The sequence below is a fragment of the Temnothorax curvispinosus genome, unplaced genomic scaffold (assembly GCF_003070985.1).
Source record: "Temnothorax curvispinosus isolate PA1 unplaced genomic scaffold, ASM307098v1 QBEX01003408.1, whole genome shotgun sequence".
In the NCBI taxonomy this organism is placed as follows: domain Eukaryota; kingdom Metazoa; phylum Arthropoda; class Insecta; order Hymenoptera; family Formicidae; genus Temnothorax; species Temnothorax curvispinosus.
This window is the reverse complement of record NW_020213188.1, coordinates 446,434-464,228: the sequence shown is the minus strand read 5'-3', so window position 1 is coordinate 464,228 and position 17,795 is coordinate 446,434. Positions and strand designations below refer to the sequence as shown.

The 17,795-nt window shown below is 35.5% G+C and overlaps 1 protein-coding gene across 2 annotated transcripts in view; it reads right to left on the bottom strand.

Annotated features, from left to right (window-relative positions):
* Positions 1–17,795, bottom strand: part of LOC112452455 (semaphorin-1A-like) — a 216,668-nt gene that overhangs the window by 174,188 nt on the left and 24,685 nt on the right. For both annotated transcript variants that reach the window (XM_025012677.1, XM_025012676.1), the window contains exon 2: positions 7,150–7,330. In XM_025012677.1, the coding sequence (XP_024868445.1) occupies positions 7,150–7,246 (97 nt within the window). In that variant the 5' untranslated portion in view covers positions 7,247–7,330. The remainder of the gene's footprint in view (positions 1–7,149; positions 7,331–17,795) is intronic.

Here is a 17,795-nt window from a genome sequence, read left to right as displayed (position 1 = left end):
CTTCGGTCAAAGTATCTCAGAACTATTGTAGTTTACTTTAGGTAAAGATTTTCTTTGATAAATACGCGGATCAACTTCTTCTTTAGAAATATTTAATGGAATGCCATTATTTGTCGTATATCTCTTATCCTCAACGTACCTATCGTGGTATTTAAATCTCTAAATTGAGTTCACGTTAAAGTTAGGTCCATTTGAAATGAAGTCAAAGGCAAGATTTTCTTAGCTGTCTGGAGTTTGAAAGCATACTCCACTAAACAGTTTAATTCGCGCGCGCGACGTTTATTAATTAAATTAAACTTTAAATTAAGTACCTTCAAAATTTTCCAGTATCTGCTCGACTCTCGACTGACGACCGAAAAATTCAAATACAACGATATGCATGACAGTGGAAAAAAAACTTCCAAGAAAATTAACATTGTATGGGCATAATTTTTTTATAAAACTAATTATATCGAAATCAACTTTGCCACACTGCAGCTATTTCAAAAAAATATGAAAAATTCTAATTTTAAATATATCGTAATTTACATATGTCAATATTGTAATTTATATATGTCAAAAATCTTTTATTTCAAAAAGATTTTATGTACTCGTTATATATGTATAAAAACAAACAAATAAAATATTTTTAACTCTACGTTTAATTCAAAATTAATTTTTAATATTTAATTTAACCCAATTTTAAGTTAACAGTTTTTAATGAAAATGTTTTGTTTGTTCAATGTAATGTCAAAAATTGAAACCAATAATTTTTTACAAGTAATAGCATGTTTAATACAGTGCATTTCACAGAATAATTACTTTATATTTTTTATATTTATATAATATTATTAAAATAAAAATTGTAATATCATTTAAAATAAAATATGTTTATTTATTTGTATTTTTACAGCTTTACTTCTCCTTTTATTGAAAATTGACTTCCAATTAGTGGAATAAATTGTCTGCAAAGTTTGCAGATTTATTTCAGAATATATTGTGTACATAATATATACAGTAATTGGTACATTTTGTTTATTATCGTCATAATAACCGTGCTAGCAGTCAAAAAATGTGTTAAAACATGTGTTTTTCGCGGCAATCGGAAACTTTAACTGCAACCAAGAAAGAAAGAAGAAAAAAGAAAGCGAGGAAAGAGAGAGAAACCTCTAATTTCCATCCTTTATATTTATCTCAACTAGTTATTGTTCGCCGCTCGAGCGCGACGCAAAATTTGTACACAGAGCTTTCGAGGTAAAGAGAAATATTTTCTTTGAGACGGTCAGCGAACGTGCCACTGCGCAGATATTTGTCGAATACATATACGGTCCGTATACATATCAAAACGCGAGAATAGAATAGTTCACGTTTGATCTCGCAGAAAGTTCTCATTTATTTCCGACGTAAGGGTATTTGCGTGAATGTAAATCTCCTACCGTCCAGATATGCCTTTAGCGTACGCTACTAAATGGGATACCTACCTCTAATGCAGAATTAAGTTACTCCCTAGTTACAGACGCAGTTCCCCCATATCGCTTCCGGCCCTAAATCAACTTCATAATTACATATGTATTATTCGGCGCCACAAACCTACGTAGTTTTCGATCTCATTAAAGTTTAAAACTGTTAGAATCAAAACGTACACAAGAATCGAATCTTTCATTATCCATAAATGCAGAGTATATCCAAATCATCGAATGCTTCCTTAATCACAACTTCCTTCATTAACTTGAAAACTATTCTTTTTCTTAACGAAAATAGGTGATAGAAAAGAATAAAAAGATCATTTATCGCACTTTTCAAATTTTTAATATTGTATATCTTCATAACTATCAAGAATAAAAGTGCTAAAATAAATATTATATACATATTATTTAAAACAATTTGAAGAATATTATCATTTATTTTTTCTCTTTTGAAGCTTAAATCAAATTAAATTGTCAAAAGTTGTTTATTTTCAAATGTTCAGTATGTTGCCGCGTGATATTTCTGATAAGAAAAATATACCTATACTATCGAAATCAACGGAAGAAAAAGTGTGAGAAAGTATTTGGAAGTGCAGTCTTATGACAGTTTGGATAACAAAACGCGACAATAAATATATAATATGTATTTTTCATTTTCTCGCTGCTATCGGTATTACTGCTTACCTCAATTTTAAAAAACATCATAAAAGAAATCTCGGAAGACTTAGAAAACGCTACCATTTTATAACCTATACTATAATAAGACACTAAATTTAAAAATCCCATAACTGGTGGAAGGGTGTCGCGCTTTATCGTGGATAAACCGAATCATGTACGAGAAAACGACAGGACTTACTTGCAAATCTCTTTTTATCGAATATCCCCCACATGATATAAAACGTATAAAATATAATAACATTCCTCTCCATTGCGCCGAAAAAATACTTTGACGTAAAGAAAACGTGTTTTAACTAATCGAAATAAAAAAGAAAGAAAGATACATCGAGATTTTAATATTATGATAAAGCATATGAAAACTTTCGTTAAATTGCCTGATAAACTTTTAAATTAAATAACTAGCTTTGTAATAAATCATTTTGCAGAGTATATAATTCATGTATATTATTATAACAAGCTATTTACAATTATTATATTAACTCTTTACCTTAATTTTGTATGCATTTAAACGAAAATAAAATTAAATGAGTATAAATTACAAACTTAAATACGATATTTAAATAGACTCACAGTCGATTGGTTACTTGATGATGTTTCATGACTTGAAAGCGTTTCAAGTCATAATTCAAGAAATTCTATTAGTTAATTATTAATTTTTAAATTTATCATGAAAAATACTAATATCTTTGTTAGTTTTATTTACTTTTCTATTTATTTTGCAAAAGCAACAATAAAAAAAGAGAAGTAGACGACACCTTAAAAAAAATGTTTCTTTAAGACTACTTTTATTATTGCACGAATCTCATATGTTCCTAAGTACGTGCTTTAAAAATACGACTCGGAGTTAGTAACGCGACAGTTGACAGGACACGTTGTTGGCAGATATTACGTTAGAATAGCACTATATGTGTTTTCAACGCGTTTCAGCAACTCATCGGCATCTTTCATTGAAGTAGTATTGATATACTAAAGTGTCTACTATTTGCGTATAGTAGTAGCAGTAATAATTATACATTATGAATTTTGAATTTAAAAATTAAAAACTATGAAATTTAAAAATTTGAAAACTTGCCGCAAACGATAAAATTAATAACTATAAAACAATTTTTTAAAATAAAAAAACATCATTTAATGACGCAAAAGTACAAGAATAATAGAATAATAGTAGAATATTACGTTGAAATACGTTACACATATTTTATAAAAACGAATTAAATCAATATAAGACTATAAGAGAGAGAAAAATACGTTTAGCAAGTAAAAATTAACAATTATTAATATTTATTGCATTTAAACAACAATGTTCAAATGTAATTCAATTCAGTAAATGCAATTCAATTTAGTAAAATTTTCAGAACTCATTACATCCGCGAAACGAATTCGACGTGATAACGAAAAAGAAAAAGAATCGGCGACGGCGGACAATAAAAAATTTACATTTCCGCTGCTAATTTGACCAAGCAATTTAGCTTAATTCAACAGAAATCAATTTTACTGTGCTACCACACTTTCAAGAATGAAATTGCATTATAGTTGTCGGGAGCAAATCGCCGACGACATGCCGACGAAGATACGTTATATCGAGCTATCGTTTACGGTACATTTACGCTACTTAGCGAACTTCTTAGCCCGAAATCGAAGCCCGAATATCCGGAACATACTCTACATTCACGTCAAACGCCAGAAGAATAATTCAAGTTTCAACGATCGAGATGGAGAGCGGCGAAGGGATGGCCTTTCTTAGTGCACGCAAGCTTAACGCAGAGTGTGCAGTGCACAGAACACACATCGGACTCGAATGCAGACACTGGCGCGGGCGTTGTTGACGCGGTCTCGGAGTTTAACAAAGTTCTTCCGAGTCCTAACGAGCTTACTCTTGACCAGAACCGGTCGAGTATATGGCTTCCGTCTCTCGTAGCAAATGGTTAACCTACATACCCCGCCTCGAGATATTACTTACATCCCGATCGAAACGTATAGCTAGACGCGACTTATTGTCATGCTCGAAGACCATACGCATTCACGCACGCATTGTCGCGGATTCGTAGATACCAGATATCGTATAAATAATTTAATATTCGCTTGATATATATGTTTTTTTTTTTCAAATACTGACAGATTAATACCCTGGTGATAGAAATACATTTAGATTTGCGTAGGCTTTGCGAACATTTACAGTCTTCACGCATTTATAATGCTAAGCACGTAAACTAGCCGCTGGTACATTAAGTATTTGTTTCTTTTAATTGCATAAGTGATCCCGATAATCCGATATCGCTTGACTGCTTGTGCAGTGTCTAAAAATATTCCTTAGGATATTTCCGGCATTTGTGACGCGTAGGGTACACCGCGGGAGAGCGTTCAATTTCATCTCGAACGAGTCTGGCCGGCCAACTACGTATGTATGTATGTAACCCCCGTTCCTCGCTGCCCCGCCGTAATTGAATACTCAATAGGATTTACCAAAGCGGGCCGCGCGGCGCCCGTGCCGCGGCGTGGCGCGGCGTGGGCGAGCCGATCGACAGGACACACGCCAATATTTGATCCGCGTCAAAAGCTCCGAGGCGGATCCACCGACACGGCGGATTTCCAACGGTCGTTAACCCCCGCACTGGCCGCGCTGTCTCGTCGCCGCAGCGGCGTGTGATCCTCTCCCTCTCTGCCTTCCGCTCGGGTAAACTTCCGAAAAGCCGTCATCCCCGATTTGACGGAAATTATCGATTGTATCTTTGTTTACGATAAAAAGCGACGCGTGCGACCTATGGCCGAGAATGGCGACTACCTTTGTCATGTTTTTTTTTTTTTTCGACAGGTTTCAAGTAAATTTTCAAGTGACAGATCTGATTTTGTTGAAAAATGAGTACAGTTAAAAAAAAGACAACCGAGACATGAAAGTATAGAAAGTTGTTTGTTTTTTAAATTAATTATAAGTTTCCATCTTGCTAGAACAAAAGTACGTTCAGAGATATTTTATACGTCGCACCCGTGCACATATAAAAACGTCTCTCCGAAACGTGCCGAAACCAGCATTTAGGCGTTCCCCTGCTCGTCTTTTTGTTCGTGTAACACACCACGTGTGTCTATGTTTAGCCTAACCACTCTCCCTGTTTTGGGTAACGTTCACGCCATGAGACATGAGACAACCAAATCCCACAGGTGCGGTTGCTTTAGGGTGCTCACATCGCGCGGAAGTGCCTTTGAATGGGTAGAACGGCCGTCGACAGCGCGTGAATACGCCCCGTAGGAGACACGTATGAAAGTCGCCAACTATCCACCGGCGCAGAATGCGACCTTTCGGAGGGACAGAATAGCCCGGGTCGTCGCGATCCAGAAGACGAGACAAACCATTTCCCGTCGCCGCGCTACCGTTTCTCACGATTCTTTTACCTTCCTCTGCGTACGAATGAGAATTAAGCCACGGGTTAACCAGCGCGTTGGAAATTGTCCAAGTGATAAACGGCCACCGAGTGGATAGGGTTCTTATCTATGTTATCCTTCTGCGAGTTCACTTTAACCAATTTTTTTCGGCCACTCGAGAAAAACTCGGAAGAAAATGCCTACTTTAAATAAATTTCAAGACTTTCTACGTGGTTCCCGCGAATTTGAATCAAGATTATTTCATCTTGCAGATAACTTTGTGAATATAGTAAATAATTAGATCAAAAGACTTCTTTTCGTATTGTTTTAAATCCGCATCTTTTTAAACAATAAAGATTGAAAAGATGAGAACTTCGTGATTAATTCGCACGCCAGACATATTCGACTTAAGGTCAATTATTCTGCGGTAGAAATTGAAATTAAATGCCATCGATTTCTTAATATTTATTATTAATGTTAAATATATTAAATTATAAAAACCCCGACCATTAAATAAAAATTCTATTAAAATCTGTTTGAAATGAGAGAAGAAGAAAAGATTAAGTTTATTTTTATTTTTATTAAAAAAGAATAATGACTCGACATTGATCAAAGAATACGTTTAGAAATTTTTGCCTGCAACATGGCGATGGAATCATTATGATGGTTTTTTTTTTAGTGACATGGAGAATGATCGCTTGTCATAGGTAATGGTGCGCGATAAATTCGCGGTTGGTTAGCGCGTAAAGTGTGACTATATCGACGCTTCGATTGATTAATTAGATTAATTTTAATTGAACGCCTATGTATATCCTGAAAGGCTGGCTACCGTCAATTTAGTTACTCGATAAATCTATAAAATAGCGTGGCGAAAGTGTGGCTACATTTTATTAAATTCCGTCTCGCAAAAGGTCGCCGTGTGGCATCGCGTCGAGCCAAATTTAGTAATGGATCATTATTGAGTTCTGCAGCGAAGATACGGATATTGAAATTTAGATAATTACTTTTGTCGCCTTTATATACCATACTTATTTCATTTCACGATATACGAATTAATAAAAAAAACGTATTCTATCTGTCTACGACATCAAAATGTATATGAGCCTATAATTTCTATACTTTATATTTCTATACGAATTAAAGGTAGTAATAGTTGGTAAAATGATGAAAATATTTCCTCATTCAGTATAATTTTTCAACTGAAAACGCTAGGTTGGCAAGCATATTAATATTTTGTTGCGAATAGTTCGGTGCTAAAATTGGAGATAGAACAGTAAATTAACTAAATAGCACTTAATTCTACAATAGTTCCCAATTCAATTTGCTGTAGCGAAGGTGATAACTTAACGGAGGTTATCCAGTAGATATTGTGGGACTTACGATAACTAATTGCTGTGAAATATATTATTAATTATCATTCAAAATTTCCCTTTCTTTTTTAAATTGTGAAATTAAAACAGTATTAAAATAGAAATAAATAATGTATATGCTAGCTATGTATACAAATCTACATGTTTCTGGGAACGTAAAAAGGTAAAGAAAAGAGCTTAAAACGAACCATTTAGCCGCGATAGATGGGATTCTGAATGAAAATGGGGATATAAAATGGCTGTTTACACTTGAGCAGACCACTGTAATAGACGAATATTCTTGTTTAAATATTACTCACGATGTTTGAGGTGCAGTCTAGGAATGGGATCCTGCGGCCAAGCCACATTTTGCGCGGCTAAGCTGATCAGAGCCAAAATCCGTAGCGACGCGCTCATCCTGGAAACAAATGGCCCTGCAGGATGTCCGACGAATCAACGGTAACTTTCAAGCCTCATCATCGCCGCCACCGATCGCCATTCCTGCAATCATATAAACAGTGACCTGTAATTCTGTTCATAAAGTTCACACTACAAACCACAATAATAAAGATGTATCCTTACAGTTTCGTGTGTATTATTTTATAAGCAAAATATTTCAAAATTTCTTAATCAATTATAAAGACCACAATTATAATATAATTATAATAAATTACAATTATAATTATAATAAATATAAAAAATTTCAAACAACTGTTTTTATCTTCTACATATTTTTTATTATTATTAAAATCATTGAATAATTAACAATCTAATATTTGTAGACATTACATACTAAATAATTTGAAGAAAGTTCTAATTTTAATATTTCTTTCAAAAATAAGATATTGGTTGTTGACTGCGATTTTTATTCAGAAATTAAAATGTTTTAACCAATTTTGCTCTCCCGACAGTAAAGTCGAAAGTTTTATCTTCTTTTACTACAAAATTAATTGTTCACTAACATTATTGTCGTGCAAACGCCTTAGAATCAGAGAGAATATATCACTAAGAAAATTGGTTTCGCTCGCATATATGCACAGTATGCCGCCGCGCGCGTATACCTATATTCCAAATTGATGTAGGTACGCATGTATTCGTTACGGCGAAGAAAGAAGAACATAAGAAACAAGTCTTTTGCTCCCTTTTTTAGCAGAATTTATATATGCATATCTTCTTGTAGAAGAAAACTACTACTTGGAATAAGTAAGAGAAAGCACGAGGAAGGATAAAAGGCTAACGAAGGAACGAGAGACGACCACCGACTGCAACGACTATGATGAAGAAGACGACGATGTTATGCATTATGCAGAGAGGTCGCTAGCTCGAGTTTCTATTTGTCCTGGGGCCTTGTACTGCCGTCTACTATCTCAAATACGTACAAGATTAAACGTATATAGTATCGAATATGTATAATATCCGCATATATATTTTTTCTTATCAAATAATAGGTACTGCTAATAAATGTTTTTTTTTATTTTAGTGATTGTCAATTACTTTTTCGTTTACTGAGCACAGCTTTATTCATATTTATAAGTAATCCCCTGAATAATACCCTTTATATCTGAGAGTCCTTGTAAGTATCCGAAGCGAAATTATCATTCCATACTATGCGCGAGACTCATTTTTCTCCGACTCCAAAAGTTCAGCAAAAATAAATAGAAACAAGATTCTAATATCCAGTCACCGCGCGCGGCGGTTAAGCCCCAATTTGCTCGCACGGATTTATAAGCAGCGCGAAAGGCATGCGGCAACGTCAATCAAAACCGATAACAGTTGCATCGTGTTGTTAAAGCATTAATTAATCTCGGCCGTGTGATCAATCACATTCCAATGCAGCAATGCGCCGCATTGTTACTCGACATCTGGTAGACGATCATAAATTCATGATCGTTTCGCAGCCGGCAGCTGCGAGCCCGCGCGATCTAATAAAATCAGATCGTGAATCATGTTCGAGCGGAGACGAGAGAAGAATGTTTCGCCGCGCCGTGGATCCGTCGTGTTTGCCGTGATGTTTGCGAGAGCAAGAGCACGCGCCTCGCTAGGCGTGGCTCGCCCTACTTTCGAGAGATACGAGGGACGAGTTGCAGATCGAGAGTCACTTGCCTGCAGCATCTCTCGTCGCAGCGGCAACGGCCGCTTTCCGATTCCACGAGTGTGCCGCGCACCGAAAATGAGAGACTTTCTCTTACATTAGACGAAACTCCATCGCGCGTTTACAAACAACGGGAAAGCTTGCTGCTAAATCGCCGGATGCTCTCTCTCTCGATGCAGGGAAAGATATCTAATTTTTAACGTTCCATATACGCGGATTGTGGATGTGAAAATGCAGAAAGACGACCACGTGATTACAACTCTAATTTCGGAACTTGAGATTATCATATCCATCGTAGAGCAGAAGCGGAATTCTGAGAATATGAATTTGCTTAATTTGTGGGTTATATAAATATCTCTTGATAGAAACGGAGCAGTGATAGAAGAAGACATGCTCTTCATTTCAATAAAAAACAAAAAAGGGAAGATGATACTAATGAATCTTCATTATTATAACCACGCAATATTTTATATTAGAAATATTTTTATATTCTTGAAATTTTAGCGTTACTTTCATATAACTGAAACTGAGATATATAGAGTTGAAAATAATTCAATATTATTGGTAAAAGGCTTATTTATTATTTCATGTAAATAAAGTATCTGTATGTGTAGATGTTCTCAATATTATTTGTAAAAAAAATGAAGTACACTAGTAAATAGCAATACATATTAGTCTGATTTTGTGAGTCGATTATTTCATGATACATTATATATATTGTAAATTAAATATACAAATATATAATTAAATATATATACACACACACACTTCATTTTACTTATCTTCCTTACATCTTCCTTAAAATATATAAATTATTTTAAGCTATTTAATTATTATTGTTCATACTATATTCTTGATCACATATAATTTACCAAGTACCGGATATATGGTAAATGTATCGAACTTTAGCAGGTAGATAATTATTGTAAACAGGCATGAGATATTATAAACATCAGAGTATAACTACCAATTTAGCCAAACATTTATTTACTAAATAATTACGCAAACCTTGTAACGGTACAATTTGTGGTAATTTCTGAGCTTAATCGTACAATTTTTCCTTCATTTTTCTGCTAATTACTAGAAATGACAAACAAAACAGAAGCAAACGCGGAGTTGCAGAACCTTTTAAATGTTTATCATGACATGTCATGAATGGGATGTCAAATTTAACCACCTGCTTTTTAGAAAGAAATAAAAACTAAATAAATAAATAAATAAATGAAAAGAACCATCGAAGATTACGGCAACACTCGAAAAACTGGGCAGAAAGCACACACCTTGAAAGCGAGTGAGAAACGCGCGAAACAGAGAGGAACGGCAAGGAAAAGCAAGCCGGCGCGCGGCGCAGCGCAGCGCGGGGCGTATAGTCTCTCGTGAGTAAAACTTTGACCAACACGCTACAGGAAAGGGAGAACGTGAGCGCTCTACAACTGCTGCTGCTGCTGCTGCTGCTTGCTATTGCTGCTCTGCTGCTGCAGCGGGAGCACGGTCTAATTATCCATGCGCTTTGTGCGTGTACACTAGCTCCAACAAGAGCAATGGCAATGGCACAAATGGCGGTACGAGCGTGATTGCTCGGACCATGTAGATAGTTCTAGCGCGATTGCTCTCCGTTCAACGAGCCAGCTATCAAAGTAAAAACATCGTGTTCGCTAAGCCACTCACCTTCGTCTTGTGAGCGCCATACGCGATTTCCAACTAAAATTCTAACTGAAAATTCGTACTAAAATCCTAAAGGATTCCAGCAGGTTTATCCGTCTGTTTATTTGTTTGTTTATTTGTTTGTTTATTGACGCAACGCAGGCATGTACCTGCACTCGTCATCGTCTATTCTCTTCAAGAGTGCTTGAAACTACCGAACTCGAGCGGCGACATTTCTCATTAAAAACTGAAATAGCTTTTGATTTTATTTTCATTTACGAAAATAATATTTGCAGCAGAAAACATTTAAAAAAAGATTATTTATTATGATTCTTAAGTTATATTAAAATTCTTATGAAAAATTATAATATATTTCGAGTAATGAATTAATAAATATTAATAACAATAATAAATATTGTTGAAAGATGAGCAAAAATTGAATCGAAAATTGAATAATTTTTAAACTATTCTCGATTAAGAGGAAATTTGTCTTGCTCTCCAAAAATGCTTATTTTTACTCGGTATATCTCCTCTCCCATTTCATTTTGGCGTATCTTCATCTTCTTATCTGTTTTCATCTCGTAACTCCGATCTATGTCGCTGCCTAGTCTAGTTCCCTCGATTTTTCCGCTTCCCGTGAATTTTCACGTTCAAAGAAATTGCTACTTCTGATTTGAATGAGTCTTCGGGAAAAGTGGAAAAGTTTCTTTTCACATTCTCGTATTCCACGTTAAAAGGACAGAGAAACATTGAAGTTGCCAGAGCAGAGGAAAATGACCTGAACATACGATGTCGGATGCAGATAATAATCTACATAAAGTTAATTTTCGCGTGACTTCAGGATTTCAAGATACAGTTAGATTCTGTTAAATTCATATTAGTATTTGATATTCCACTAAATGCAAATGACTGTTAAACTGTAACTTCTACACACAACGGAATTTGATTTTCTAAAATATCCAATAAGTAAATCTATTACAGATGCAAGCGAATAAATAAAACATATATATAAATACAAGAAACTATTTAACAACTATTTAAAGTCTTTCAAAAATTGTATGACCTAAAATATGTATGTTTCTTCAATTTTTCATGTATCTTTTCTTACATATTTTGTTACATATATTTTTTCCCTGCTTTCACTTGCAATCTTCTTAAAAAGATCCCACATATTTTATTAAAAGTTAAGCTAAAAATATCTATCAACAAAGTTTTAAAATTCGAAAAATTTAAAGTATAAAGACAGAAGCATATAAAACAGATATTAAGATGATAATATATTTAAAATAACTTAAGGTAGAAAAAACCTTCTACTAAGCGATATCATCTAAAACTCAACCGTCTCTATCACAAGAAAAACAAGTTTTTTTGCCGAGGTGTTTTAACGGTGGCCTTGTTAAATCCCCAAGCGACTGTGAGAAGTTATATAACTTATAGTATCTTCCTCCCTCTTTCATTGGCTTTTGCTACTTTAATTTATAGATAGAACATCATAAAAAACATAAAAATCGTTATTAATGTATCAACATATTCGGTTCAAATTATTAATAATAAATTTAATAATATTTAGCCAGTTATTTTGTGTGAACGCCGAAGATTTAAAAGCTGCGGAATAATTATCACTACCGAAGTTTTCGCTAAAAAGAAGATAGCCTCAAATTTATCGAAGAATACATAACTCTATTTAATGAGTAGAGAGAGTGTACTCATACTTTATGAACCTTATGAAACTCTTGATTAAACTTCAAGTTAAAGTTCAGAGGAAGTAAAGCCGATTCGAAATTAATTGAAAGGTATAGTTTTATAATCTATTTACAATAATACATCTTAGTAAAGAACACTAAGTAAAATTCACTATAATGTAACAATTATCGAATATTTTACTTTTTATTTAAATTCTGAAAAGATATATATTCTTGTAATTGATGATTGCTTTTTCAGACATTTTGCGTATTTATAAATCTTATTTCGTATTCCAATCTCTCTATTCTGTAGATGCTGACTGCAGCCTCTACAACCGTCAAAGTCGACGATGTCGACCGATATTCTTAACCATTGTGCATTTTGTACGCTTGGATGTGCACAAGTTCGAACCCAATATCGATCCAGCCCGTTTGCTTCGTGACTGTGGTAAGGAAGCCGCAGTTAACTTATCACTTATCCTTTCAAATTACATTCTCATCCCACTTGCAACTTCTCCGTTTCTATCATAGCGTTCAATCATGCAATGATAACGAGTCGTAGAAATCAAGTTCTGTAGACTAGATGCTTTTATCTTCCATCTATATTTATTGAAATAGTAAAGATATTTCCTGCTTGAGGTTAAAACATTAGCCTCTATAAGTGAGAATGAAAAGTACTATACCGCGTAAATTATAATTACAAAAAATATGAATTGTGTATATTATAATTATACACGTGTTTCCATATCTAAATAATATATCTGTCATGATAAAAGTAAATATTTCAAATGTTTCATAGCATAGATAAAAGATTCTTTATGAAAAATGAGATATTTCCATTTGGTACTTTATTTTAAAACAAAATAACTTTCACCTTACTAAAAATAATTTCTTTACTTTTCATCGTATGATGCATTTCTTATTGTTTTTAGCTAAGGTAGAAATAACATTTGTTACTGCTTGATTTAGCTTTGCTTGATCATTCCCATTCCAAATCCCTTTCAAACGTACAGATTGTAAAACAAAAAACAGCAGGAAAACGACAAGAAGAGAGAGATAGAGAAAGAAAAAGAGAGAGAGAGAGAGAGAGAGAGGGAGAAAAGAGTAGCGTAGGAGGAGATAAGTCTAGCAGTTGAAAGACGCCAAAAAGGAGCAAAAGATATCCGCGACAGAGCGGATGAATGAGACTACCAGTGGTCTTTGAACCAGCAGGTAGGCAATGATTAATAAGTAACGTCGATCTCGTTCAAAGTGCGGCGCGCCGGAGAAGCTCAGGGCATCCCCATCCCGAGGTTCTTGCAGTAACAACCGTGTGCAAATAGAATATTTCGAGAAATAAATGAGTCGTGATTATTCTGAGAAAACAGCAAATCTAACGAACAGTTCTCGTAAATAATATTACGTATCTTAATTAAGTTACCAAGAAATATCCGTCTATTTATAAAAATCATTTATAGAAATCATTAAAATTGCAGAAACAAGTCTAAAATTAGTTGCTATTTTTAAATTAGTACCCTAAGACATTTCGTAAAAGTTATTTATCTTAAAAGTCATTTTTCAGAATAAATAATTAATTCGATGCTTTGTAAATATAACATTAAATTTAATATTAACTAATAGATGCAGGTATTTTTTAATAAAATTATGTGGATAACTAATTTAGTATACAAAAGTTCTATTAGTGATAGAAAGGGAAACAGTTTCACCATCCACTGTACGTTATTATCGTAAGAACTTTGTGTTAGATCCTAAGCTCAACGCGTTCGGTTTCGCATGAATTGTTTAGTTCTTCGTTTCACCACAATATTGTTTACGCTCCAGAGACGTTTGATTTCTCCGTTTCAAATACCATTTGGACTTTGAAATCCAGGTTCATGGCAATCCTGAGTAACATAAAGTTTATCGTTCGTTCGACTCTTGCAGAAACGTCACATTTTATTTAAAGTTTCCAAAGTAGAACTGACAAACGGCAAAGAATATCTAGAAATCAATGATTTAATACTCGAGGAAGTTTAAGTGCATTCTCAGATTTATATGTAACGTACAACAAATGATTTTTATATAACTTAAAAAAAACCTATATCAATTGGCACTAACGTTTCCACATAATCGCACAACGAATTCTAAGTGTCGCGTCGAGGTATACTTCGAAATCGTAGGATTACAGAGTCACCAGAGCATCGTAACGTCGCGTTAGCAGGACCAAGTGCAATGGCAACTTGGTCCAGTAGCGAAGTCAGGAATGCGAGTTGAAGGAGGAGTGGTTCGTGAGCGTGGCGGGCGATTTAAAGCAACTCACCGTGCCCGAGCCAACTCCACTCAAGTGAATGAATATTCAGAAGCGTGCGAGAACTGCGGGGAACGTGGTCTTGATGCCTCGGGTGACCTCTCGTGGAAACGGCCAGGTGAAATGGTCCAAATCACGGAGAATATTCAAATTTCGTCCTCGCCACTACGCGAATTACTCCTATTACGTATACGTGTGATCACCACCGCGGCCGTGCGAGCAAGTTATGTCAGCAAGAAAATCGCGGTTTGCCGGATAAATATTCGCGAGGATGGAGTTACCTGCTTGGAAAGGATAGCTCTTATCCTTATACGCATGCATACGTTGAAAGCTATTGTATAATAATTAATAATTTCAAGTCTCATATATGTATCTCTCTCTGCTATCCATTAGACTTCCTTCCAGAAACACGACATTCTTTATTGAATTATTAAGAAAAAGTTGGATATAGATGGCTAAAAGAACGACTCGACACGTAACACAATTGTTGGCAGCAATTACGAAGCAACCATGTATTTTTCACACAGACATGCAAAGCGAATGGTTATCATTATATTATTTCTCAAAAAGAAAGTTTTGAGAAAAATAACGTTGATTATTGTTTCTCTTGCATGGTAATACGCATTTTGAAATCAGTGGTTTTAAAGATATTAGTTTACTTTAAATGCATCACTTTATCACATCGCGTCAATCGCGTGTATCAATCTCAAGGAATACGATTACATATATATTATATCAAAGTTTGAGGACTATATAATTAATTATATCTAATAACATACGCATTATAATAAAGATCAGGTTTGCTTATTGCAACAGAAGAAGAGCGGCCTATGCTTTTCAGACAAAATCGTAAACTGAGCGGTATCGCTTCCAGATACCTCCTTTATAACAGTAAATACGCGAACCACTCTTCGTGATAATTTCGCCTCCCCCAGCCCAAATATATATTATACGTACTACGCAGCTGCAGGCGGATATTCTCTCGGCACCTGCAAGCGACGTTTCCGACGAGCTTACCGCGAGAATCGGTGTCGTTACCACCGCTCAAATAATCTCCGTATCCGTCCGTGGGCGTTTTACAACCCGACGCGGGTTTTCGCTCGTCGTTAGGGCTCGCAACGGAGGCACCAAGCATGGCTGCAGGTTACAACGGACGTTGCAACTTGAACCGTAAGGGTTACAGCTCGGATTGCAAAGCTACAGTTAGTTAGAATAGAGTGCGCGGAGCAAAATACGTCGGAACACCCGTCTATATCTGCGAAACAGTTCCCTCCGTCTTACGTTGTACGGAGTCCCAATCTCTCTCGGGCGCTGCAGAAAAGCGCTCAGGTTTACACAGTACATGGACTTTACAGAGATTCGCGTATGCAATTATCCCCGCCTCGATAAACCGATGCATTGCAATATCATTAACAATGGCAATAAAGCAATAGTTGAGTAACCTACAATTTGAGTAATTCAAAATAAGATAGTGTGTATAAGAGCCACGATGACGGTACAGTAAAATAAATCAAAATTAAAATTTACCATTTGCGCACTTATACTTCTGATCGTATCATATTTACACAAATATCCTGTCGTAATTAATTGATAAGGTTATTCCGAATATTATTTATACCAGTAAAATGAGAAAGAAAAGGAGAGAGCGATATCATTAAAACGGTCAGGTGATATTGCGCATGCAATAAAAATGAGTGGACACAGCTGGAGCGCGGAAAAAACCCGAGGTACCGAAATTTTGTGCAGGGCGAACTGCACACCAGGGAAATTGCCGGGTATAATGGACGAATGATAATTTAGTACGCGCGACAATGCGAATGAGAGCAATGGCATGAAAATTTTCTCACTTCTGAAATGTGAGATGTGGAAAATTAATCATTCAACAAGAGATGATCAACCGCCGAACATCTCGTGTAAACGTGCTTTCAGTATCAATGACGTACAAACGTTCCTCATATCACGAGTAATTCGCGAAAGTGAGCGCTTCGTGAGAGAGACGTAACGCTCTTGATTTTTCGCCCCGCGGGATTAGCTCGATTCATCGGCACGGAAGCACCGCACAAGAATACCACGCGTTCACGGAGAGCCTGCAGAGCCGCACGAGAGCGTCGGAGGGAACGAGTTCTATATGGCGGAGGTCCATTTGCGGACCGCTGGTAATTTCCTCGGGGAAGAATCCCGACTGTATACGAACGGGAACGTCGTATTCGCTCGCGCGATTTCACCGTATTTCGGAGCTAGCCACGCAATGCCGATTCGCGCGTATAATCTGCGCGATTAATAAAGTCCGCTTGGTTAAGTGTAAAATAACGCGAACCGTGGAAAGAGGAAAAGGAATCGTCGTCGTGAATAAAGACAAAGCAGAAGAGAGAGAGAGAAAGAAAGAGAGAGAGAGAGACCACGCGTAGCGATACCATTTACAGATTGCACCGTGCACGCGTGCTTTCTGATGGTCACCGCGATGGTACACCGTCAGCAAATTCCCTCAGCTAACAAACAAGACGCGTGTACGGATATACAGGATGTCTCGAAACGAAAAGACACTAGGTCTTTTCAACTTAAATCCGTGAATCATAAAATTGTTTAAGAATTCTTTCATCCACACACACAATAATTCTTTAAACATTTCTCAGATTTTCTAGATATTTCCAAGTGATAATCATCTTACGAATGACGTTTACTCAGGATTGCATTTTCTATCAAGTCTCAAGCTGATGTTCTTTCGTTTGGAACCATCCTGTATACACACTTTTAGATTTGCAAGATTTTCAAAAGCAAACAAGTAGTGAAAAAAATTTCTCGCGAGTAGTACTGCGACCTGTAATATACGTTCGCAGATATCAGATTCCATTTTGCCGCTGCTATTACTACTCGTACGTGAGGTCCATACTTTTTCGTCCACTACCCGACCGTAATTAACATTAGCATAGAAATTGGCAGTGTGCATTGTTAGTAGAACATGCTCGTAAACTTTATAAATTCTTAACAATGACTCTCAATATGTGAAATTAAAATTATTTATCTCTGTCTTAATTGATTAAAAAATACGCCTGTAAACTTCTCATTTATTGAAATTATTTACTACAATTAAAATAAAAAAATCAATAAATTATCGATTAAATACTAACGTAGTAGGTTGATAATAATAGTTTACATTATCAATGACACACTTTCACCCACCAAATCAGTATTATTGCATCAATTATTATAATTGACATCGAAAAGAAAGGATAAATGCTGTAACTGTTAAAATAAATAAAA